This window comes from Olea europaea, chromosome 13 (assembly GCF_002742605.1).
Source record: "Olea europaea var. sylvestris chromosome 13, O_europaea_v1, whole genome shotgun sequence".
Lineage (NCBI taxonomy): Eukaryota > Viridiplantae > Streptophyta > Magnoliopsida > Lamiales > Oleaceae > Olea > Olea europaea.
Genome location: NC_036249.1, coordinates 18,591,161 through 18,616,223, shown reverse-complemented (window position 1 = coordinate 18,616,223; position 25,063 = coordinate 18,591,161). Strand labels below are relative to the sequence as shown.

The window sequence follows — 25,063 nt, the reverse complement described above, 5'->3', positions numbered from 1 at the left end:
CTTAACCCCCATCGACCTTCCTTGGTGGACCCTAAAAAGTCACTAAGGATGTGTGGATGTCTTTACCTAAAAAAAAAAAAAAACCAGGTTTGCGAACGCATTGTCTTTTGCACCATGTAGTATAACATGTCAACTTAAAAGTTCACGCATTATATGAATAACCATACATGAACTTTGGGAACTATTGAACTAATGCTTATTTTTTTCACAAAAACACAAAGTGACTTCGATCAAATAAAGAACACCTAGCTCCAGTAGCCGTACCTCAACTTAAAAGTTCACACATTATATGAATAACCATACATGGACTTTAGGTACTATTTTACAACTTGCATGACAAGGCTTCAACAATCCTACGTGGCAAGCAAACTTGAGCCCACACTGAACGTTACTTTGCTCAAGAGGCTATTTGGTCAAACTCATAAAGGATACCGAACCCATTTGACTAAGTCGACCCCGTATGAAAGAATCCAACTTTCATCGTGGGAGAGGCTACAAAAGGGGCTCGGCTGTAGATTCTTCATGTAATCTTTGGTATGTGATTGATAAGACAGTTCACCACTGAGCAGTCTTATCCAACCAATCAGGTCAAGTCTAAGCCCCATGTCAGAATTATGGGCAACAAAATGGCATTAGCCTTCGATGCTTATGATTGATTGACACCATAGACAAAAGGCTTAGCCGCACAAATGAGGCACATGTACTACATCCCACGACTAGTATCCATCCCATTCTACTACGCCATTCCAAATATATGCAAGTTTATACTTTCAAGCTATAACTTTGCTCACTCACCATTCTCTCTATAATCCCCTAAAGCCGAACCTCTTTTTACATTGGAAGCTCGTGTTTAAAACCATCCTACACTTACATATTTATTACTTCAACTGATTTGACTATCGGAGTGCACAACCAATTCCATCATCGCCAGAGGAAGCTACGTGTGGCTAATGGTTTGTCCAAGTATGCAAGAATTAGGCTTGCATGGACATGGATACCTTTGGATTTGATGGCCACGTTGAAGGTACAAATTCAAGATCAACAGTTTTTATATTCATAGGACCCAAATCTTTTTAAAGTAATTTATTTTAGTCTTGTCATTTATTGTTAGGATTTTGTTTCATAGTTTCATAATTATATTTTGCCCAAAATTAATGAGTTAAAAAGGTTAAACGTTCTTAAAAAGTTGGAGCAAACTAAGCAATCTACAGTAAAAGTTGAAACTCTTGAAAACTTTGAGCAAATTGTTCTTAATTTAAATTACAATTACGTGCTTTAACCGTTTGGTACAACTAAACTCAAATCTCTTAATTATAGGATTACTTTTGCCTCACAATCTACGATAATCATAATTTTGACATCTTTTTTAATTGGAAAACTGCATTTCAGGATTCATATGATGTCTCGTTTCATTTATTTGGATAATCTTATAATAGTTTAAAGGTAAGAATGTAAGAAATCCATCCAAAGTGATTATTTGAACACAAAATCAATAGGTCGAGGGGGACAGCGCCAAAAATATATTAGGGACCATTTGCACACAAGGGCCATACACTAGGGACCATTGGTGCCAATTTCCAAATTTTAAAAAAATAATATACCCTTCTTTGAGCCCCATTTTTTCATTAAAATGTTTTTTGAATAATGTATTGATAAGAAATATGTAGTTAAAAAATAAGAAAAAATTTAAATTTATGTGTAATATTATTTTATTGAAAATGTGCAGTAAAAAGATATTAAAATATTGTCTATATATACATATTTTTCGAAAAACGAGGCTCAAAATATCTATATATATATTTTTTGACTGTTCTCCTTACGCATGTCCGAAGCCATGGCGGGCGCTCTTGAAATGCCCAAAATACCCATGACTTTTAATTTAATTTCCAATGTTTGGACGCGTCAAATTATGATTGGATTTCACGGTATATCACAGTAAGATACCCAATCCAACCTTCCATTTAACGCAAAAGGCCCAGCAGTGTACAAATATGCACACTTTCGCAAATAATTTGCAAAAAATCTCGCTAATAGTGTGAGAAAATTCAAAAAATCATGGATTTGTTGCCCGGGGAATCGCCGCAGATCTTGAATAAGAAGAAACACGGGTTCCGTTCATTGAAATTGGTCGACGTTAACCTCGACGCCGTCTTGCCGGGGTTGCCGTACGGCGTCGACTACGGCAGGCTTGATAATGGGCTGACTTATTATGTGCGCTGCAATTCCAAGCCCAAAATGCGAGCCGCTCTTGCCCTCGCTGTTAAGGTTGGGTACGTACGTGCATTTTATTGTTTACGGTTTTATAATGGTTTTGTTACAATGGGGTTTAGATAATTGAATATTGATTTAAATTCTATGGGAATTTTGGGCTTGGGCGATAGTGTAATTGCTGCAGGTGTTAATTTTAGTATGACGTGATTGAGCACGAACATGTGCTAGGCGTTTCTGGGAATTGTTGTTGACAGAATTCACATATCTGCTAAATTTTGACTGTTATTGACTGGATGTCATGAACTCCGGTGCACTCCAGGGCTATGATTTAGTTGGGTTTCGAGGAAGGGGAATATTATTCATTGAACCCCTAGTTTTACAAAATAATCACAGACCACTAAACAAGTGATCTTTTGTGAATGTAGTATTTCAGTTTCCATTTCAATGCATTTTTAGTCAAGCTCCGTATCAATGGAAATGTTTCCAAACATATTGTTTCTTTTTCTCACTGGAGGTGCAATGTGATACTGTTTTTAAATCTTGGGAATTATGGGACAAATTAGAATTATACGGTGCAAAAGTTATACAAATTTGCAAATGTTATATGTACTATGAGCCCCCCCCCCCCCTCCCCCACTCCCTATTTTTTCGTTTGCATGTGGAAATGGGTGCAAGAGAGGTCACTATTTCCTTTAATTCCAAATGTGTTTCTCAGAATGTTATATTGTGCATTTGTTTACTTAGGTGAACTCAAGTATAATAGCGATTGAAGCAGAAGTTTGTTCATGTTGTGCAAATCTTGTGGAAGTTATTTTCAGAGGATGGATCTCTTCTGATCCAACTCATGTGGTTTTACAGTTTACTTAAAAGATATTGGGAGTTTCAGTTAATTTGAAGTTTTTCCGTGCAGTTTACTCAAGATTTGCAATTTATTTAAATAAATAGAGGTTAGATGGGGAACTTATGGTTCTTAATTTTCTTCTAAGGAACAATTTTCTAGCAAGGAAAAACGTTAACAAAATAGTCCTCTTTTATCTTTGAATTGATAATAGTCTCTCAGTCAACGGTTGTATGCTGAAGCTTTATATTAACACCTTTAATAAGCATTTTTTCCATTTATCTGTACAATAGTTTATTCTCAAGAAAGTGATCAATTAATGTCTGAATGCTTGTTCATTAGATTAATTAATTGTAGCACTGGCTTAATCAATAGTGTACGAAGGCTTAATTCAGTCTTGGTTTATATATATGTTAAGAGCCTGTTTGGGAGTGATTTTGAGAATTGATTTTTTGACCATTAGGAGAAAAGTGAGGTCTACCTGTTAGAGAAGAAGTCAAATATGGTGGCTGAAATAGTGAAATAACGGTCGAAAAATCAATTTTTTGGGAGAAAAAATCGCTCTCAAATAGGCCCTAAATAGATGAGCTCAAGTTGAGATTGAACGACCTTTCTGTGTTGAGTTTTTTCATGAAGAAATCTGTTGGCCTCTAACTAAGCATATGAATTCTCACAAAATGATGAGCACTTCATTAAACAAACAATTTAGTTAAACTAGCAGTATCTCGAGCAATTTAACGCAAGAGAAGGGTTTGGCAGTGAAAGAAGCACTATTTAACGCAGTAGCTGTAGCCTTTACATGATTAGCAATGGTGTAACTATGTTGGAAGCCTAAAACAAATTTTACATGCCATGTTAGTTAATAAAACTTTGGTTGAAGAAATGCATGCATTTTAGTGCATCATGCTTTGGCAATATATAATATATTATTTTCAGCTTTTCGTTGCACTTGCTTAGTTTGTAAGGGGTAATTTGCTTTTCATGATAAACACAAAATAGCTGACACATTTAAAACACTTTACTTAGACACGTTGCACAAGTAGAAGTAGCATAGGTATTGAATGATATGAACAAATAAATTCTTGGCATGGAAGGTGTAGCATACCTTGAGGAAGCTTGTTCTATGTATCTATGTGAATCTTTTACCATAATTCCCCTTTATTCTGGTTTTTATTCTCCTTTTTAATACTTTTCTCCAGAAGGTCCTTGCAGGAAATTCTGTTTACTTGATATTGATTTCTATTAATTTATGCTGAAATATCGTTCTATCCACCTTAGGATAGGTAGTTTCCGTGAATATAAAAAATCAAGCATCTTTGATTTGCTTCTTTTGTTTATGATCAACATGTTGACACAGTTTATAACACTTGTCCTAGTGCCCTGGTACAGGCATGGTTACTACGACATACTTGCTTGAGCAGATTCAACATGTTTATTGAATGATTTGAACACGGAAAATAAGATTCTTGATATGTAACATTCAAAATGTCCTAAGTAAATTTATCTTTTATATGTTGCATTTTGACTGATGTGAGCTCAATATAAATGTCAGAATTAGGAATAAACCAAAAATAACGTTGTGTGTGTAGTAGTTGCTTTAGATCTAGCAATGATTGGACTGGAATGGGAGGAAAATCATGTAGGTGACCCTAAATTTGTTTTGAAAAATGCTTGAATTTTATTTTTTTATGTGTTCTTTGTTTATTTTGTTCAATGCTTGTCTCCTTGAGGTACATGTTGAAATATCATTCAATTCACTTTCTTTATTTATGCATGTTTGACTTTGTGTAAGAGTCTTGAATAATCAATGAATTTGAATATATGGACATCTGATTCTCTTCAATACTCGATTTTTTTATTGAGCTCAGCCTTTGATTCGTGGCAGCTCAGTTTTAGAAGAGGAGGAAGAGCGAGGAGTGGCTCATATAGTTGAGCATCTCGCTTTCAGTGCCACTGCAAAATACACGAATCACGATATTGTTAAGTTTCTTGAAAGCATTGGAGCAGAATTTGGTGCCTGCCAAAATGCCATGACATCAGCTGATGAAACTGTTTATGAGTTACTTGTTCCCGTTGATAGACCTGAACTATTATCTCAGGCCATTTCAGTCTTGGCTGAGTTCAGTTCAGAGGTACAGGTTCTTAAATTTGATAATATTAAAGTATGCACCGGGCCTAAATTTTAACTTCTTTAGTCTTTCATGTGATTAGGTTCGTGTCTCAGAAAATGACTTGGAAAAAGAAAGAGGAGCTGTAATGGAAGAGTATAGAGGAAGCAGGAATGCTAATGGAAGGATGCAAGATGCTTATTGGGTTCTCATGATGGAAGGTTCAAAAGTAATGTCTTTTGTTTCCCTTTTTGTCTTCTTCACAATATTCATGGTTAAGCATTTAGCTTTTAGTTTAACTTAGAATTATTATATTTGTCAAGTAACCACCTTTCCCTCTCCTTCCTAGCACAATTAACTTTTAAATTACTAATGAATTAGTAAATATCCATATTCTTCTTCTTGCTGCACTCTGTCCCTGTCGTGGTGTATTGGACTACTTTTTTATAATTCCTTTGGCCTTACTGTATTCTTGAAGGAATCCATCTCAGAGTTAAGTCCAGTAATATCTGAATAAGTATCTGGATTTTTAGAGCTGATCTAATATCCTTCTCGGATTGCAGTATGCAGAGCGTTTACCCATTGGACTAGAAAAGGTAATCCGCACTGTTTCCCCAGAGATTGTGAAAAAATTCTACAAGAAATGGTACCATTTGCATAATATGGCTGTGATTGCTGTTGGAGATTTTCCTGACACACAGGTTAATTGGTTTAAGTGCGTTCTTTATATAGTTAGAATCACACTTATACTCAGGATTAATTAATCCCTCTGTCATCCATTTTTCCTTCATGGTAGAGTGTTATTGAGTTGATAAGGACTCATTTTGGGGAGAAAATTCCAGCTGTTGATCCTCCACTCATACCACACTTCTCAGTTCCATCACACGAGGAGCCACGCTTTTCCAGCTTTGTGGAATCTGAAGCAGCTGGGGTAAGTACATGGATCATGAATCTATATTTGCATGTTCCATCATTATATATCTTCAACTGGCAACATAGATATTTTTACGCTGATTTTTCTTTAACATTGTCTTAAACAGTCCGCAGTGATGATCAGTTGCAAGATTCTCGCAAATGAGCTGAAAACTGTGAAGGATTACAGGAATTTACTAGCAGAATCCATGTTTTTTCATGCTATGAACCAAAGGTTCTTTAAAATATCCCATAAGAAGGATCTGCCATATTTTTCGTGCTCAGCTGCTGCAGATGTCATTGTTCATCCAGTGAAGGCCTATATAATGACTTCATCCTGTAAACAGAATGGGACTGCCGAGGCACTGGAATCAATGCTGACTGAGGTGTGTCTTTTATCCTGATGTACCTTCTTTTCATTTGTTCCTTTCCCTTATGTGTCACCTTTTCAGGTTGCGAGGGTCCGTATACATGGATTTTCTGAACGTGAAATATTGATTGCCCGTGCGCTGCTGATGTCAGAGATTGAATCTGCCTATCTCGAGCGAGAACAAATTCAATCCACCAGCTTAAGAGATGAATATATGCAGGCAACAATTTCTCTTACTCTCCCCCTTTATGCTTTAGTTATTGTAACTTTTTAATTTTAGTGGTTATACAAAATCAAGCTTCATCTCATGCTTTTCTTTTCATTGTGCAGCATTTTCTTCGAAATGAACCTGTTATTGGGATTGAATATGAGGCACAGCTTCACAAGACTCTTCTTCCTAGTGAGTATTTTATGACTTTCACCATGCCAGTTCCTCAAGATTTAAACATCCATGTTTAATTATTCTACTTTTTCCAATGGTTAGATATATCAGCCTCTGAGGTATCCAAATATTCAGAGAATTTTCGGACATCACGTAGCTGTGTCATAAAAACAATAGAGCCACAAACAACTATGACAGTGGATGATTTGAAAGCTGTTGTTTTGAGGGTCAATTCTTTGGAGGAAGAAAGAAAAATTTCTCCCTGGGATGATGAAAACATTCCAGAAGAAATTGTCGGTACAATGCCAAATCCAGGGTAAGCTTACAACCCCTTTCTTAATGCATATTCTGCAAACTAATAAAAGAAGTTTTTCTAACCAGAAAGTCCAACATCCTCTTGTGATTTCTAGTGTTTTCACGTATGAATATTAGTATGCAGCTTCTGATATTCTGAAAAACTTTTGCATTGTGTTTTGGCATTCAATTCTAGAATCAACTTCTAGGAGCAGAAAATGGTGATAGAAAAAACATATAACTGACTGTACATGTTAAAATTTTCTTCTTTGCTTCTTTCTTTTTATTTTTTGGTTGGGGTTGGGGATGGGGGAGGTGGGGTGGTTGTGATGTAAAGTATGGAGAAAAATATATTTCTTCCCCTCAAAGTGAATAGTGATATTAACTGTGTAGGATCAATAACAGATCAAAGATCCACCTATTACTTGGAGGTAGGGGAGAAGTAATAGCAAGCTATGGTTGCTAGATGAAGTACATGGTAGAGTTTAAAGCCATGACATGTGGGATTTGTGAGTTGTTATGGATCAAGATTGTTCTTGATGATCTTGAAATCAAGGGGGAAGGAATAATGAAGAATTCAGTGACACAGAGAAGTAATTGATAAGCAATGGTTGCTAGATCAAATACAGATGCAGAGTTTAAAACCATGAGGCCCATGACACATGAAATTTGTGAGTTTTTATGAATCATGATTGTTCTTGATGATCTTGGAATAAGTGGGAAGGAACAATGAAGTAATACCGTGGTAATAAGTCAGCAATCAATGGTGTCCATTATCTCGTACAGCGTGATCTGACAAAATATGTAGAGGTGGATCGATACTTGATGAAAATAGTTATGTAGTGGTTTAATTTGCACACATTATGTTATACAGAAGGGTAACTTGTGAATGTTTTGACAAAAGACTTGGAGACATTTATTCCATACTATTACTAGAAGCTAGGACTGAATAATACCTGTTCTCTAGCTTCCTGGTGGTGGGGAGTGCTAGCGGATTTTTATTCATTTGATGCAATTCCATAAAATTTCTATTTATTAGTAATTTTCGCCTTTCCTTTTCCTTGTAAATCTAGTATTTTGATTTATAAGACAGATTATGGCTGGTAGTTTTAGCTTTCTTAGGTTCTGTTTAGCATGATTTTTGCTTCTTGTAGAAGAGCTTTTAGAGGAAGCATGGCTTTTGCTTTTTGTAGAAGAGCTTTTGGAGGAAGCTACCTTAATTTTTGTCTGAAAACTAATTTTTCAAAGAATCTTCTATTTCCATAAGTGCTTTTAGAAAAAGCTACATTGGACCAGCTTTCTCTAAAAGCTTTCATAAATAAAATAAGCATATTTCAAAAAATTAGCCAAACAAATCCAAAGCAATTCTTGAGTCTCGAAAGCTCCTTTTAACTTGTCAAAAGCCATGCCAAATGGGTCTTTATTTTGTTTCCTATTGTAGCCTTACAAAATTTTGCAGATTGTCTTCTGAATTAAGAGAGCTTCTGCAGAAATATAATTATTTTGAAAAGTACTTTTAGTTACTTTCTTACTTTATAATACATCTACGATTTTTTTCATTTTACAAAATACTTGTGTCACGAGTTTATTTCTTTTCTCTACATCCTTTAGTCATAGTTTATTATATTCTGATTGTTCGGTGTAATTTTGATTATTCTATTTTGTTTCAGTCACATAGTGCAGCAGTTTCAATATTCCAGTATTGGTCTGACTGAGTTGGTTCTTTCAAATGGAATGCGAGTTTGCTACAAATGCACAGACTTCCTTGATGACCAGGTAATTTGCCTTGTTATGAGCTGAATATGCAGTATAGATATTTCCAGTATAGGAGTGGTGCCTGTATGATTCAAATTTTGATATCTGGTATGGAGTCCTAGATTGATGCCGAGTAGTGCTTTTTTTCCTTCTTCTTTTCTTTGGTGAGGGTTGGGAGGGATAGGATACTCAACAGATATTTGCTGTAAATGTCTTTACTAGGAACTAGGAAGTCCCTTTTTATCCATCACGTTTGTGAACTATGGCTCTTATTTCTCTTTGCTATTGATCCTAAATGGCGCCCCAACTTAGTTTTGGAGTGACCCTAAGTGAAAGGGGTAGTCTTTTTCGAGATTACACATTTTTTTCCATGAAAATATAGATAAAAAAAGGTATTATGTTGCTCTGCTCATTCCAGGCATTGATTTTATACCAGATACTGTTAATTTCCTCTATATGGGAGAATTAGAGGACAATCACTTTCTAGTTCCTAGGCATGTCAAAGGTGGTTCTTGTAGTGTTCTCCATGGGCATCGCACAAAATGTGGCACAGCAATGATGCTTTTTCCTCTTAATTTTCTTTTATGTTGAAATGAATAACTTAGTTGATACGAGAAGGAAACTTCATCAATCCAAAAAATCCTGGGATTGAAATTTGAGACTTGTATACTTTGTGGACCTAGCCATCTCTGCAATGGAGAATATATGGAAAATGGAGGTTTATTCCCGAGATTAAATCTTGGCTATTGTATTTGTTATCCCATTAAGATAATGTTGATTATGTATTTATTTTTTCACTCTGGAAATGTTTGTTCATGAATATTCTATCATATGCATTTTATTAGAATCAATTTGCATGACACGTATTTTCTATTTTCTAAATGAACTATACGTGTTCTAAGCAATTACAATTGTTATCCAAAGAAGCTTATAACCCACTGTTTTTAATAAGATTTCTTTTAGGCGATGTCTACTGAGGAAAAAGTAATCTGTTTGAAGTAAGTAAATATTTACGATTAACACTTTGTTTAAATAGGTTTTATTCACAGGTTTTTCATATGGGGGTTTATCCGAACTCCCAGAATGCGAATACTTCTCGTGTTCAATGGGTCCAACTATCGCTGGAGAAATTGGTGTATTTGGTTATAGACCATCAATGCTCATGGACATGCTTGCTGGTAAAAGAGCTGAGGTTGGCACAAAGCTTGGAGCTTACATGCGAAGCTTTTCTGGAGATTGCTCACCTTCAGACTTGGAAACTGCATTGCAGGTATGTTCCTATTGATGGCATTAAACCCTCGTTTATGTTTCACCGTGTCATATTCTAGAAGTTCATCTGTAGTTTTTCTACTGGATGCTGACTTTATGATATTGTAGTTTTAAGTTATTACTGAAAATCTTGCTCAAGATTTTTACTCCCATAGCAAGGAGAAATATATATCTTCTCAAAGCAAATGTCTTTAGCTCAATGTTAACTATGGGGAAAGTTGCTGATAATTATGATTTCAAGATTTGTGTGGACACTCATTTCTGATGGCATTCAACATTTTCTTACCGCTCTTCTTCTCTAGGAATTGTCCCGTAGGTCTAAAGACACAGTTTTTCTATGCATCTGATGTCCAGCTAACATTGCCCTTTCTGTATATTTTTCTCCTTTCCCTCTCCCAGTTGGTCTATCAACTTTTTACAACAAACCTAGAACCAGGCGAAGAAGACGCCAAAATAGTGATGCAAATGGCAGAAGAATCTGTTCGTGCGCAAGAGAGAGATCCTTACACTGCCTTCTCAAATCGTGTGAGGGAGCTCAATTATGGAAACTCTTATTTTTTTAGGGTAAGCCTGACATCCTTATAGAATTTTGCCTTCCTTTTTAGTATACAAATTAAAAAATAGTTAATTCATCTGATGCAGCCAATTAAACTTGGCGACCTTCGGAAAGTTGATCCATTCAAAGCATGCGAATACTTCAACAACTGTTTCAAGGATCCATCAAGTTTTACTGTCGTCATTGTCGGGAATATTGAACCTACTATTGCATGCCCTCTAATACTGCAGTATTTGGTAAGTCCATCAATCAAATACTATTTGGGGACCAAGATGTCATGCACGTGTTGTTTTTACAAGTTTTCTATTTGCCATACAGGGAGGGATCCCTAGACCATGTGAACCAATCATGAATTTCACACGTGATGATCTCAAAGGCTTACCATTTACTTTTCCTTCTACTGTAATTAGGTAGGTCGGCCTTTTCCATTTGATTCTATAACAGATATATCCAATGGTTGATAATGGTGTTTGCTGGCTGCAAATATTTTTCTTGTGCTATCAGAGGAAAATAAAATACGCCCAATGAAAATATAGATTAAATTACAGAGATGGCCATTGAGATTACTGACTATTATGGACGCCCTTCTTTTTGAAAATGACAGAAACCTTCCCTGAGGTTAATTTCCGTAACAAATTCTCTTATATTAGGAAAAAGCTACACACACTCGCACTACATAAATATCACTGTTTATAGTCATAATATTAAAAATTTTGTAAATATGATTTATTTCTTGAAAAAGTTGCATGTTTTGCAAATGCAATTGGAAAATAATCATTATATCAACCTAAAATATGTAATATGTTTAACAACAATTTAATAAAGTTAGTTAAATTCTATTAAATATTTTATATTGCTTTAGTAGCATTTTATCTAAATTATATATTTATGCTCTTAACACTTATAAGTTTAGAATATTAAAATAATAGTACTATAAGAGTTAAAATGCATTAAAGTTGACATCAAAGGTTTAAGGCTAGATTTCTTTTACTTTCTTTTGTTAGTAAATATTTTGGATCAAGTTTAATTTAATCATTTCTTCTTTTTTAAAATGAGAACTCAATTTTAACAAACATATGATTGAAATGAAATCACTTTTGAAAAATATAGATATAAAAGTTAGCTTCGTTTAAACTAAAACAGTTTTATTTTGTGTAAATTAGAATTAAGAAAACGATGAATAAGAAAACAAATTAATTTTTTATACTTAGCATGAGAGAAAGGAGTAGAATGGGAAATTTACATTAATGCAGGAGGTTTCTATAACTTATAAAACAAGAGAGGGTGTCTTAGTAACTGTCATCAACCTCATTGAGGTTTACTTATTTACCCTAAAATATTTCTCTGGGCGATAATTTTTCTTTGCTTCTGTGTATTGGGACTGTTGGGTGTAGTAGCCATGTATTTCTTCTTTGTATCTTATCTTGCTTTCATGTTACATTCTGGTGTAAAAGTTCATTCCCATTAATACAACTCATTCTTTCAGAGAAGTTGTTCACAGTCCTATGGTGGAAGCCCAGTGCTCTGTCCAGCTGTGCTTTCCTGTCGAGTTTAAGAACGAAAATATGGTATTTCTTTGCAATATAGGCCTTTTGAACTTTTATGGGATTTCTGTTAGTCCGCGTAAAAATATAATTATGTTTTTTCTTCTATGATTATTGCAGATGGAAGATGTTCACATGGTAGGATTCATGAGCAAGCTTCTCGAAACAAAGATATTACAAGCACTTCGTTTTAAGCATGGACAGGTCTGTGCATTTGTCCTTTTGTGCATCTACTAAATTTTCCAAGATACTTGACGTAATTTTTGAGGAAACCACGTCTCAGATATACTCTGCTGGAGTTTCCGTGTTCCTTGGTGGAAATAAACCTTCAAGACTTGGTAACATTCTTGGTGATATAAGTGTTAATTTTTCTTGCGATCCAGACATCTCATCTACGTTGGTGAGCCTTTTATGCAGACTCTGACCCATACTTTCTAATTAAGTTGGTAAATCTCACATGGCAATAAAATTCACAGGTCGATCTTGCGTTGGATGAAATTCTACGTCTTCAGGAGGAGGGACCTGATGATGATGATGTTTTGGCCATCCTTGAAATTGAGCAGAGGGCTCATGAAAATGGATTACAGGTAATGTCATGGCATTAACCAGGATAAGTTCCTTCCAACTAGTTTCTTAGGGCAAATGACAAAAGAAGCCATTCAACGTTTGTTAGTTTACATTGTAGAGTCATGAAATTTTAGTCAAAAGATTTTTTTGTGGAACTTCTGCGAAATTGCTGATTGACTGTATATTGCTCTTGTTGTTGATTCCTTGTCATCTTCTCATACTTTCAGGAGAACTATCATTGGCTGGAGAGGATTTTGCACAGCTACCAGTCGAGAATTTTTGATGGTGATGTTGGTGCTGCATTCAAGGTTGATTATATTTTTCTGTTTATACTCCCTGTTAAATACTACTGCTTCATGCTTATTTCTTGGAATTTTGGCTTTGTATTCATTTTCTTCGAATTGATATATTAGCAGACTTTTCTATATTTTGGGTGATTTTGCACAACTTCCATTCAGATAAATAAATGTAGTTGAAATTATGCTTCTATGCTGGTTTATCTCCATTTGCTTCGTTGAGGCATTTCTAAGTCATTAGCATTCTGATTGTGGTCTGCTTTAGTCAGCAAAAGTCTCTGTTTCCTATGTCAAGTATTCACGTGTTCCAATAGTAGGTGTTGAAAAGCTTCATTTCCAGTGGACAAACATAATTTTGGTTAAATCTAACTGGCAGGTTCTGGACGAGGGTCGTTCCAAAGTAAGAAATTCTTTGACACCAGTAGCAGCTCAGTTGGCACTGCGAAAGATTTTCCCTTTTCCTTGCAAAGAGCAGTACACTGTAGTGATATTAATGCCTCAGGCTTCTCATTTGAAGTCCCTAAAATCTTTTGTCCGCTCTATGCCAATTCAATATTCTAGAGATGCAAAGGTTAGTGGCTTCATCTCGTTATCTTCCAGCATCTTCTTGTACTTGCATAAAATTGACGAGAATCTCGAAAGGAAGGATCAACTCATTTTTCCCACTTGCCACTGATAAACTGATCATGACTAGTTTGCCTTACTGTATGGAGTCTTCTGGTTTGCATTACTTGTGGTTTTCTCCTATGAGATTCTGTTTCTGTTCTCAATTTCATTTCGAATTTCCCTGTGTTCTTCGAATTCTCCAATCTCTTAAATCATTACTTCTCTTGGTGCAGATTTTCGCTGCCATTGCAGGTTTTGCCATTTTAGCTCTTAGTTTATGGAAACGCTCACGAAGTGCACTGAGATCCTCATGATGCCATCTTTTAAGACGAGGATTATCATCTTAGAAGGAAAGATTTTGACGCGATCTAGAATAGCATTTTATATTGAGACTCTGAGGAGCAGACTTGATTCACGTTCCATTGTAGATAGGTAAAACCCGAGTTGTACATGTTATTCTGAATGTTCATGGAGTCGAGATCTCTAAATTGTAACGGTATTCTTCCTTGTAGCCAAACATGAAAGACACTACACTATTCTTCAGATAGTTTTGCAAACTTGAGTTACCGTGATTGGATTGTAAAGAACAGTTAGGGCTCTCAAAGCCAATAGTCGATGGCCGGACGTGTTGTCTTTGGCAGTTGATTGCTATTGTAAGAAGGCACTTGGACATCTTTAGTTTGGGTATGTTGTACCAAATATTCTGATAGACAATATTTTAACTTCTTTTTTGCCCAATTTAATAATATTGCCCAGTGCAGCTTATCTTCTAAAAATCCCATTTTTATTCAAGCTTAGAAGGAAAGGCCTTTAGACGACGCATAAAAATATCTTTGGGCAAAGAAGAATGATTTTTCAATTGATGATCTTAATTTCTCAAAACAAAGAAATATTGTATTCAATACGTTTCACTGTGAATAAATAAAAGAAATGTTACTAGAAAAGTAAATTTACCCTAAAAATAGTTTATATATATATATACACACACATATATATATATATTTTAAATGAAAGCTGAGATTTGCCCTTCTTTAAAATTTCGTTTCTTTTCTCTCTGATTTGTGTTCAAGTGCTGTAACTTACAATAAACAAATGGATCTTCAGTTTGTAACTTAAGAATATCAATTTGCTTGGGCAAATTAAAATTTCAGTGCAAATATTGTTAATTGTTAATGAACCTACTAATTTATGTAATTTGCTTGGATGTACAAATTATATCTAAAAGAAATATGCTGACCACAATGGTATTGCATTTTTACTAGTACAGACCATTTTGCAAGAGATTTAACTAAAAAGTCTGAAATAAAAATCACACATTCTGCTAAATATTCGTATTAGTACGACAATCATAATCTCATATCATCTCAGGCACAGTTCAAAACTTTAGCTGGAAATACAAGCACTGCTATAGAGAAATTGATGGCATATAAACCCAATTGTGCATGTTCTTTGAAGCTTAAATCAAATTACCGAATTCTTAAGAACTCCGACAACCACTCTATATCTCATATCCATTCTCGTTGAACTTAGTAAGAGTGTGGTTGTTAACTTGCCTTGTAAGCATACATGTATTCCCGAAGTTTCCTTACTTCTTCAGACGACTCGTTGAGTAAATGGTCCACATAGAGGCAGATGCCAGATGCACTACAATTTTAGAAACAATGGTTACCTCAATACTTAGTGAATTAACTGTATGTTGAATTTGAGATGGAGTTTAAACCATGGTTTACCTCAATGGCCCGAAAGGAATCCACAAGATATCCCACTTAAACTTTGCCAATCTGCAGCACAGATGTCAAATGGATAAGTCTGGATATTCTGGATACTAATTACGAGGTATTTTTTGGAATGTGTTCTTGCTAATTGATGGGGGCATTTGAATTATAGAATCAAGCGTGCAGGATTGGCATAGGAAGAAAAATAAAAATGAATTCTTGTTTGGAAGAAAAACACAACTAAAAATGTAATGTGATTAAATCCCATTCTGATCCTTAACATTAGCCATGATAATTTGAATATGGATTTTGCATAAGGAATTAACTGGTTATGGGTTACCTCAACATATGGTGTAACCAGAAGACCGCTGATAATATACCAGGGATGCAGGAATACCAAAACCATCTACGATGGTGCTTTGAATTGTGTAGTAGCCCAATGCTGACCATGAAGCACACTAAAACAGCAGCCCACTCTGTGAGAAGCTTTGAGTTAGCATGGTTAAGGGAAGGATCATCTTGGTAAGCCATAATTTTAAAACTAAATAATAAGACACGTCAATGAATGAAAGATATTCTGCTAGATAATTCTGTTGGAATTATAGAGAACAATGTTAATTTATATGGTAGCATCAAGCCAGATGTTTTCCAATGTACACCATATCTTTACTCCTTAAAAAGGAAATATAATACAATGACAACTTGTTGGCAGACGAACACCTGGAAATAGTTCAGATGAATCCCCCTCCCTCCCTCCCTCCTCCCAAACCACCAATAAATACATGCGGCTTGACATGCAAGGACTTCGTCTTTGACATTGCTTTGTTTAATTTCTGGAGGTAATATAGGCAATCATATAACGCAATGCAACTTAAACATTTTCATGACCCCCACCCCCACCCCCCACACAGTGAATTTGTTATCCAAGATCTTTCTTTTACAGTGCAAGACTACCATGTGAAAATAGTAATGAAACAAATGCATTAGAGTGGTGAACCTATAACATCATTCCTCCTATGCATTACATGGGCTAGAAACTCACCTGCCAAATAACAGGAAACAAATTGTTAAGAGGAAGACCCAAACCTGCAGAGATGATGCTCCACGAATCAACCTCGTACATGAAATATGCATGATAACGCTGCCCATTAGATAGAACAAGAAACATGAACACAGAGAATAACACTAAGATACAGCAATCCCTTCACCATTCATTAGGACAGTGAATAAACCCAAGACCACCAGAAGCTCACAAACTCAGCCTGGTAATTTTCAAACTGAACGCAGTACAAGCTCAAGAAAACTGAGTGTTCAACCAAGGTACGAACACAAATTGAAATTCAAGACAAAAATAAGCCATACCAGTTTGGCTTTAAATAAGGCCATGGGTCATATTTGATAAGGACTACTTGATAGTTTTATGCATATCTTTACAAATAAAATTTTTTACCATATCCAAAGTAATCCCAATCATATAAAGACATAAAAGTGAATTTAGACTTGCCACTCAGGTTTTAGTTTTCATTTTGTTGGTAAACAGGATGCTGTCTACTAATATTAATTGGCAAGTTTTGTTAAACCCTAATTAACCTCCATTCGTCTATATGCATATAACATAAACAAACAATAAGAGTCCATTACATAGTGTTGTATAACAATGAAAATTTAAAGATTATACCAATTCCCAGGGATAATAAGCCTGTTGAAAAATTGAGAAAACGAGGAAAGCCACATAACACAACAGCAGTCCAGCAAAGACGATCTACAAGAATTAAACAAGTAGCAAATCAGTAAACCAAAACAGAATATAATAAAATATTAGAATAATCCTTCATATTCATACCTTCCAAAGAAGAGACTGCTGAGCGAGATTCTTCTCGAAGGATCGAACCAGCTGCTCTTGCTCTAGAAATATTCACAGATATTGATACATAAGTAATTCAAAACTACAGAAATTTATTAAACAATCAATTATTGATATATACAGAAAATTACAATACAGGCGCTTGTGTTGTGTGTATTGAGAAATTGGGTACCTTGGGTTTCAATGGGACGGCAATCATCGCGAGTGGGGAGAGAAAAATTGCCATCATCATCGAACTCAGATGATCGGCGAGATTTTCGCCATTTTGTAGAGAGCTTCTTCATCATTTCTTGTTTCTACCCATTTTCTTTCTTCACATACCTAAAGCCAACACCTATGTTCTCAACAAAGCCCCTGTTTCAGCCCCATTATTTCAAACTAAGGATTAAGAGTAGAAATTATCCCGTAAGCCAGTAGCTCTACTGGAAGGCAAGATGCAAAGATGGAAAACGATTTGTTTGGCACTTTAGTAGATCAGTTAGGGGCTTTGAACACTGATCAATTTGGGGCACAACCTGCGATTTAACCTGTCTGCAGTTTGAGGGGTCAAAGTGTAGACTCCAAAATTTAGTCACTGTAAGGTGGATATCTGGATATTAAAAAAAAAAAGGATTAAGAGTAGAAAAGCTCCGTAGTAACGTTACCATTGGCCATATAGCTTTTTACCCGATGAAAATCGCAGAAAATTCTTTTATTTGAAACCTTTTGTGCAAAAATTCTCTGCCGTCAAAATCCATCAGATTTTTATAGTTAAAAATAGTAAAAAAATTGTTAAAATTAAAAAGAAATAATTGCAACGTAAGCACCCGGACTTTTTATTTTCTACAAATAAATTCAAATTGTTTATACGTGCCACCAACAATCCTAAATTTTTAAAACTTTATTTTCCACCCCATCCGACCCCACTTTTGTAAGTAGTCACCCGACTTAGTATGGTCAAGGGATAGCACGCTGATAACTTTAAGTTGTACATTTTAAACACCATAATTAAACTTTTTACTGTAATCCTATACCGAAACAAAATTGGAGTTTTCATTTCGACTTCTTCAGTTTCGGAACAAGTTTCATAAGCGCATTCGCTTTGAACTTGGTGGTGTTCTTGCTCGTTGGAAAATCTTTTGCTTTAACCATGAATGTCTCTAGTGTGGTGAAGGATTGGTTGCTTATCGATTTTTATGGTCTGTGATTAAGGATACAGTGACTCTTGTAAACTTAATCGGGTATGAGTTGGTATTTTTTGGTGTTGCATACTACAATTATTTTGAAATTGCAGGCATTGAAGGCCAAGGAGGCGAAGAAGAAGGCACGCGCAGCCGATGAGGCGGCTGGGAATTTGCTGGAGGAAAGAGAAGGGGATGGAAATGGGAGAAAGGGAGATTCACGGGCCTAAAGGGGGTGTATTCAATTAAAATTTTTAATGGTTTTTTGAGATTTAAAAAGTTTATGAGTATTTAATGTAGACTTTTTAAAACTCTCTAAAAGTATTGTTGTATTCAATTGAGACTTTTATATACTTTTAAAAATCTCTAAAAGTCACGGTGTATTTAATTAAAATTTTTTTAAAAGTCTCTATAAGTTTTGGAGTATTCAAATTTTAATGACTTCTAAAGACTTTTATAAAAGTCTCTGGAATACTAATTTATAAGTAAAAAGTACTCACATAAAAACTTAAAATTTGTCTTCATTAATCACGAGATTTTGAGAGACTTTCACAAAAAAATTATCTTTCATTTTTCCTTCTATGAATATTAGAGGTATGATTATTATTTTTTTCTATCGATTATACTTGTTTCTATTTATCTTTCTCTTTTTGTTATCTCTATTTTTTTATGAAAAAATTAAATTGGATTCTTATAATTTTCTTTTTCTTTTTTCATTCATTTTTTTTTTGGGTGAAAAATATCTATTTTCTTATGAGATATGTGAGCCATGGCCTGCTGCATTAGAGTAGAGCATTGCTCTTCGGACGAGAAACCTCCCAGAAAAAAGTTTTAAATCTCCCCTGGTTATTATATTATTAATTTTTGTATGACAAATTTATAGTTAAATTTAAATGCACTGATTTTTTTTTTATTTTTTTTTAAGGTACATTATATTAATAATATTGAATACTAAATTTATTTTTTTATCTCTCTCTCTCTCTCTCACACACACACACACATACATACATACATACATACATACATACATACATACATACATATATATATATATATATATATATATAGGGAAATTGTGGGAATTACTCGTATGTGAAAATTTCACATTATTGCACTAAATCCATGTGAATTTTATTTCAAATGAAAGTTTTCGAAAAGTTTTTTCGATTCTACAAAAGTTTATAAAAGTTTTAAAGTGAGAGTCTATAAACGTCTACTAAAATCTCCACTATTTGTTCATCAAAGTCTTAAAAAAATTCCAATTGAATAAATTAAAAACTTATTGGTAATTGGTATTTGAGATCCACATTTCTTGCTTCAATTATGCTGTACTTTTATTATAGAGTAAAAATCTCAACTTTTTCCAAAATTTTAATTGTTTAATTGTTCCAATTAAAGCGGAATGTTTAGGGAACCAACTTAAATACCTAGCTAGTTGCTTGGGTCACAGGAAGATCGAACTTGCCAACTTACAGAATAATTTGCCTGAATATGGGTACGGTTGAAGGGGGAAGAAAATAAAGTTTTGAAGATTTGGGATTATGTGTGGCACGTAAAAAAAAATTTAGGTATAATTTGCAAAAAAAAATAAATGTTTGGATACTACAATTGCAATTATTCTTTTTAATTTGATTTTTTTTTTTACTGCTTTTAATGGCAAATACGAAAGATCTTGACGGTAGGGGGTATTTCACACAAAAGGTTTCAAACAGGGGAATTTTCTAGCGATTTCCTATGGATAGAGAGTTATATCGTATGTGAAAATATTTTTAGGGGGATTTCTACTATTAATCCTTTCAAAAAATCATACTACTTATATAATATTTTTTTCACAATTTTTGTTGACAACACATGGCAACGTCACATTCATCTTAAAAATTGTTTTGTAAACTAATGGTCCTGCTTTTGACAACGTCAATGTTGTCACCACAATTGTACAAATAACTTTATTCTATATCAAAACTTTTTTTCAAACTTACTTTTAATCATACATTCTCGAGTTTATTGTCCCAAGAATTACTAAACTTATGTTTATATCTTCGACTACTCATCAAAGTTTCAAATGTCCAATTTTAGTTATTAAATTTATTAAAATGTTGGAAGTTACTCATTGATATAATATTCATTGCTCAACACTAACGGAACGGTAACTCACGGTACACCAAATTTTCACAAAAGAAAAAGTGTTTTTGATTGCTCATTGTACTTTGGAAGATGTCTTTGATTGCTATTATATTTTAAAAACGTATATGATTGCTCACTATACTTTTAAAAACGTCATCGATTGCTCACTATACTTAAATGTGGTCGAATTTTGGCTACTAAACTTATAAAACCGACGCCTGCTAAAAATTTAGAAATGATAATTCAAGTATAATTTTTATACAACAGGTTACAAGAAAAATATTTCTAGACATTTTACAATATACTTCACTTTATTGCTATCCTTTCCATCACCCTGCTCTCTTTCCGTTTAAAAGTCAATGTTTGAAATTGTTAGTGTTTCAAATGATTCGAAATTTTAGATGAAAAACAAGTTAAAATTATACTGACTATTAAAAAAACAAAAGTTCAATTGCTGTTCGAGAAAACAGAATTGAAAGTACAATATCCATTCGAAAAAATTTAAAGTTTGGTGAGTCTCATTTTTCAATTTTTACTTAATTTTTTTACTTATTTTCTTAATCAATTAATAATTAATAAATGCAAATTTTCAGCATTAAAGCTCACGTCAAAATGATTTCAATCATTCTGATTAACCCTTTCTTTATCTGCAATTAAAATTTCTAATACAAATTCGAGCTTTTCTTGCACAAATCAATGCTATGTGCAAAAGTGAGTTACGTTGCATCTCATTGACCAACTGTTAAGCAAATTATTGTCAAACGGCCTCTTCGAATTTTGATGTTAACTTGGTTTTATTTTCAGTCGGCCTAAACCAAATGATTGAAAGTTATATCGATGACTCAAATGGGACAACCAATCCCCAATTTGTGTGGGTCATTCGAAGCAACCTAATTTATTAGCGTTGTTTATGACACATCCCACTTATTTGAACGGCTAAATAATGGTACCCATTATTTGTAGCCCGCTATTCTTGTGTTGGGCCTTTGGGCCACTACCTTACCCTAAGCTTACTTACCTTATTGTCCATTCCATTTGGTCAAATGGCCCATCTCTCTTGTGCCCCCATGTTGCAAACTCACTGCCTCTTCTCCTTCACTCCTATGGCCACTCTCGATTTGCTCACCTCTACTGCCTTTGTGGTTTTATTCCTGTGTGATGTTAGCTTCCTTTGTGGTCTTCTTGGTGAGTAATCCACAACAACCATAAGTGGAGGAACCATTTGAGAGTTCTTGGGTAGGTGTTCTTTGTAGCGTCGATTAGTTGGTAAACTGAGCCCAATAAAGCTTAGGTGGTCGTGTTTCTACCCTCTACACTAACAAATCCCTAATTTCATATCATTAATTGAGTTGAATGACATCTTTATGAGTCGAGCTACAGTCTTATAAGCTGAATTACATTCCATTTGTCTTAGGGTGTTGGACATTCGCCCACGCAAGCGCGGGTGGGACCGGCATCTGTTGGCGCACTTTTTGGGGTCAACAGACCCAATTCCATAATCATGCACAATAATCTCAAAGAAGCCTTGTCGAACTTCACGAGTCCACATTTTGTCCAAGTGTATACTCGGCAAATTTATAATTGTTTATAAAGTAATAATATATATATATATATATATACACACACACACACACACACATACATACATACTTTCATTTAGAGATGAATATCTATTTATCCACGATATTTCCATTTCAAAGACTGGAATATACACAGATTTAAGAAAATATTGAAAAGTATTTGGAGGGTTTAATTTGAGTTAATTTTCTAGAAGCTTGAATGGCTTGTTAAAATATTGAAGGTTTTGACTGTCTTGGAGTATTTTTGGTTTGAGTGAATTTTTTTTCTTTTTTTTTAAAGTAAGGTTAAAGGGGCAGTATTTTGAGAAGATGAAGAGCCTTGTTCTTCTTTTTTTTTTTTTTTTTTATGATGATCCTTGAATGTAATCATCAATTGAAAATAATGGGACACTGGTCTTTTTTCGGCTACATTTCTTTTGAAATGGAGTTTCAGAATAAACCACTGAATTCTTTTCTTTCTTTGAACTCTCACTCTCACCAATTCATCTATTTTTTCTGAATATTGTATATTCTCACAATTTCTCTTTTTTTGCAAGAATGTATGATTTTTCTTGTATATACAGCATCTCAAAATCAAAATAAGACGAAATAACCTGCCATTTTGCAAAATATTTGTTTTGAAACAAAATTTTTGACATCTTTCTATAAAACATTTTTTGAAGCTTTATAATCCAATTTTAAATTAAATTTTTTATTGATTGAATCATCTTAAAATTTTGAAACAAGAACTGTAGATAAAAATTAAAAAATAAATAAATAAATTGATGGTTGAATAATTCTTTTGAGGCTCGGTTCACACTCCATTATGAAACCTAATCAACTGTTTCTAAGTTGACTCTTTTGGAATCTGCTTTAACACTCCACCATACACTATATTTGAAGCATCAGTTTCATCAATAATAGAGGCAGCGTTTTCTAAAATTAAAAGAAAGAGAATACTTTTGACAGCTAGCTTGATTTTTTCGATGCTAAAGTATGATCATTACTACATGGTAATGGATTTTTTCAGTTTGACGCATGCTTTCCACAATCGGCCCCATAATTGAAACAACCTAAGAAGCACTGCAAACTTGTATTATTTTGAATTTCATTTGAAAATTTATCGGCTAATTTCAGACTTCTTTAAATTGGTGTAAGTGTTCCTAGGTGTATATAATGATTTAAAAATCTTATTTTAGTTTGACAAAGAACAACATTTTTTTTTTGTAGAGACTGCTAATACATTGTTCTTAATGACATGAATAAGTGTATTGATGTGCTCGAAATGCTATTCTAAACTTTTAGAATATATTAGAACATCATCTATATAAACAATAATGAAAGTTTGATAAGGATTGAAAATAACATTCATACTTTTTTGAAATTCTAAATGAGCTTTATTAAGTGGTTTATATTTGATAACGAGACGTGGAGCACTTCGTTCAACTGTAGAGTTAATGACATAGAATGCCGAGCAATTACATGGATATTTGCTGGGGTTGAATAAGTTTCTTTTCTAATAAGTCATTATTTCATTGATACGAAAATCAATTAATTCCTTATTCATTTGAATAGGATGTAATTTTGTATGAATCATTGACTCATGAAAATCATGAACATAAAGAAGAGAAATAATATATTTCTTTCTATTACTAAAAAGCACTAAAAATAGTTGAATATATTTTATTATTTGTTTTTGAAAATTAGAAATTTTGCTTTTAATTGAAGAACCTTACAGTTGTTCTTCAATTCTTTGAAATTTGATATTTTCTGTAAGAAACTGAATATGATTTTTCTTGAAATTAATATTATTGAAAATTTTGAAATTGGCGTTTCTTTTAAAGAATTAACTTCTTTAAATGAAGGAGGATTTGTGAATTTAAAAAAATATTTCTTGATATAAAATGTTTATAGTAAAACCTTTTGAGTCTGCTTGAAAATGATGAATTTGAACAATAAAAGAAATATCAAGAATTACTTCTTGATCTAAATCCTTTACAAGATAAAAATTATTTTTGAAACACATATTTGAATTACAAACATGAATTTTTGAAAGTTTATATTGAATATTGAGTTTTCCACCACTAGCACCACAGAGACACTCGATAGTTTTCTCAAAATATTTTTTAGAGATTGATCATTCCTCAATACAATTTTGATCTGCTCCTGAGCCAATAAGAAATCCAGAAGTAAATTTGAATTATTTATTGACGATAGTAGTCATAGTAGAATATCATTTTTAAAGCTGAAAACAATTAATCACATTAACCTTTTCATCTTCGGATTGAGAATGAGACGTATCATCTTTAGAGGAAGAAGATCTTGAAGAAGATTTAGATTTTTTTTAGAATTATAATCTTGTTCTAAATCTTTAGTTTTCAAGAATATAACTTCCATACGAACATCTTTCATTTAACGTTAAGATTTGAAATTTGAGATTTCGTATTGTTTATTTCTGATCTTAAATCAGAATTTGAAGATTTTGAAAAATTTGAAGATTTAATTTTAAATCTATTTAATAAATTTTGCATATTAAACGGTTCTACTGATTTTGAAGGAAGAAGAGAAGGAAACTTTTTCTCTAGTGCTTGAGCGTATAGATGAGTGAATGGTGTTGGAATATTCAGACTTCACAATCCCAACTTTAATGGGTGAATTCGCTCTGTTTTTGTGTGTTCATTTGATTTGAGCTTTCTTTTCTTCGTTTGATTCTGGGGTTATTCTTGTTTGGTGATTAGAATTTTACCCGAGTTTGGATCGTTAGCGCATTTCCAACAAAATTTGACTAAAATTTCACATGAATTTGGTTCATTGACACATTATGAATCAAATTTGACTAAAATTTCATGCAACTTTTCATTGGCGCAATTCTAATCAAATTTGAGTAAAATTTCACTTGAGTTCCATTCATTGGCGTGTATGAAATCAAATTT

General features: G+C 33.7%; 2 protein-coding genes and 1 pseudogene across 7 annotated transcripts; 2 read left to right on the top strand and 1 right to left on the bottom strand.

Annotated features, from left to right (window-relative positions):
- Nucleotides 1–1,981: 1,981 nt before the first annotated feature.
- On the top strand, nucleotides 1,982–14,434 carry LOC111407786 (zinc protease PQQL-like). 3 transcript variants are annotated; one of them, XM_023037464.1, is made up of 21 exons: nucleotides 1,982–2,270; nucleotides 4,935–5,181; nucleotides 5,261–5,386; nucleotides 5,721–5,858; nucleotides 5,954–6,088; nucleotides 6,198–6,455; nucleotides 6,522–6,659; nucleotides 6,770–6,839; nucleotides 6,924–7,137; nucleotides 8,786–8,891; nucleotides 9,907–10,140; nucleotides 10,539–10,703; nucleotides 10,782–10,931; nucleotides 11,014–11,105; nucleotides 12,182–12,263; nucleotides 12,360–12,443; nucleotides 12,523–12,639; nucleotides 12,716–12,826; nucleotides 13,034–13,114; nucleotides 13,479–13,673; nucleotides 13,942–14,434. In XM_023037464.1, the coding sequence occupies exons 1-21, from the start codon at nucleotides 2,056–2,058 to the stop codon at nucleotides 14,020–14,022; spliced, it is 3,039 nt and encodes a 1,012-aa protein (XP_022893232.1). In that variant the 5' UTR covers nucleotides 1,982–2,055; the 3' UTR covers nucleotides 14,023–14,434. The 3 variants fall into 3 exon arrangements, with proteins under 3 accessions (XP_022893232.1, XP_022893233.1, XP_022893234.1); XM_023037465.1 differs by having other exon boundaries at nucleotides 2,077–2,270; nucleotides 4,940–5,181; XM_023037466.1 differs by having other exon boundaries at nucleotides 2,160–2,270; nucleotides 4,918–5,181.
- Nucleotides 14,435–14,912: 478 nt separating this feature from the next.
- LOC111407785 lies at nucleotides 14,913–17,678 on the bottom strand. Of its 4 annotated transcripts, XM_023037460.1 has the most exons (8): nucleotides 17,460–17,678; nucleotides 17,267–17,328; nucleotides 17,102–17,185; nucleotides 16,466–16,564; nucleotides 15,999–16,013; nucleotides 15,764–15,876; nucleotides 15,439–15,489; nucleotides 14,913–15,352 (listed from the first exon to the last, which is right to left on the bottom strand). In XM_023037460.1, exons 1-8 carry the CDS (start codon nucleotides 17,572–17,574, stop codon nucleotides 15,253–15,255), a joined length of 639 nt encoding a protein of 212 aa, XP_022893228.1. In that variant the 5' UTR covers nucleotides 17,575–17,678; the 3' UTR covers nucleotides 14,913–15,252. The 4 variants fall into 4 exon arrangements, with proteins under 4 accessions (XP_022893228.1, XP_022893229.1, XP_022893230.1 ...); XM_023037461.1 differs by lacking the exon at nucleotides 15,999–16,013 and having other exon boundaries at nucleotides 15,764–15,899; nucleotides 16,510–16,564; XM_023037462.1 differs by lacking the exon at nucleotides 17,102–17,185.
- Nucleotides 17,679–17,729: 51 nt separating this feature from the next.
- LOC111408508 lies at nucleotides 17,730–18,677 on the top strand (annotated as a pseudogene).
- The last annotated feature ends 6,386 nt before the right edge of the window (nucleotides 18,678–25,063 follow it).

Excerpts from the sequence above, each read along its gene's own strand:
- LOC111407786 (XM_023037464.1), top strand. The coding sequence starts at position 2,056 with ATGGATTTGTTGCCCGGGGAATCGCCGCAGATCTTGAATAAGAAGAAA. Across the intron at positions 8,892-9,906 it reads CAGACTTCCTTGATGACCAG|GTTTTATTCACAGGTTTTTC; the intron begins GTAATTTGCCTT and ends TTGTTTAAATAG. Across the intron at positions 10,141-10,538 it reads ACTTGGAAACTGCATTGCAG|TTGGTCTATCAACTTTTTAC; the intron begins GTATGTTCCTAT and ends TCCCTCTCCCAG.
- LOC111407785 (XM_023037460.1), bottom strand. The coding sequence starts at position 17,574 with ATGATGAAGAAGCTCTCTACAAAATGGCGAAAATCTCGCCGATCATCT. Across the intron at positions 17,186-17,266 it reads AGCAGTCTCTTCTTTGGAAG|ATCGTCTTTGCTGGACTGCT; the intron begins GTATGAATATGA and ends TAATTCTTGTAG. Across the intron at positions 16,565-17,101 it reads CTTATTATCCCTGGGAATTG|CGTTATCATGCATATTTCAT; the intron begins GTATAATCTTTA and ends TCTAATGGGCAG.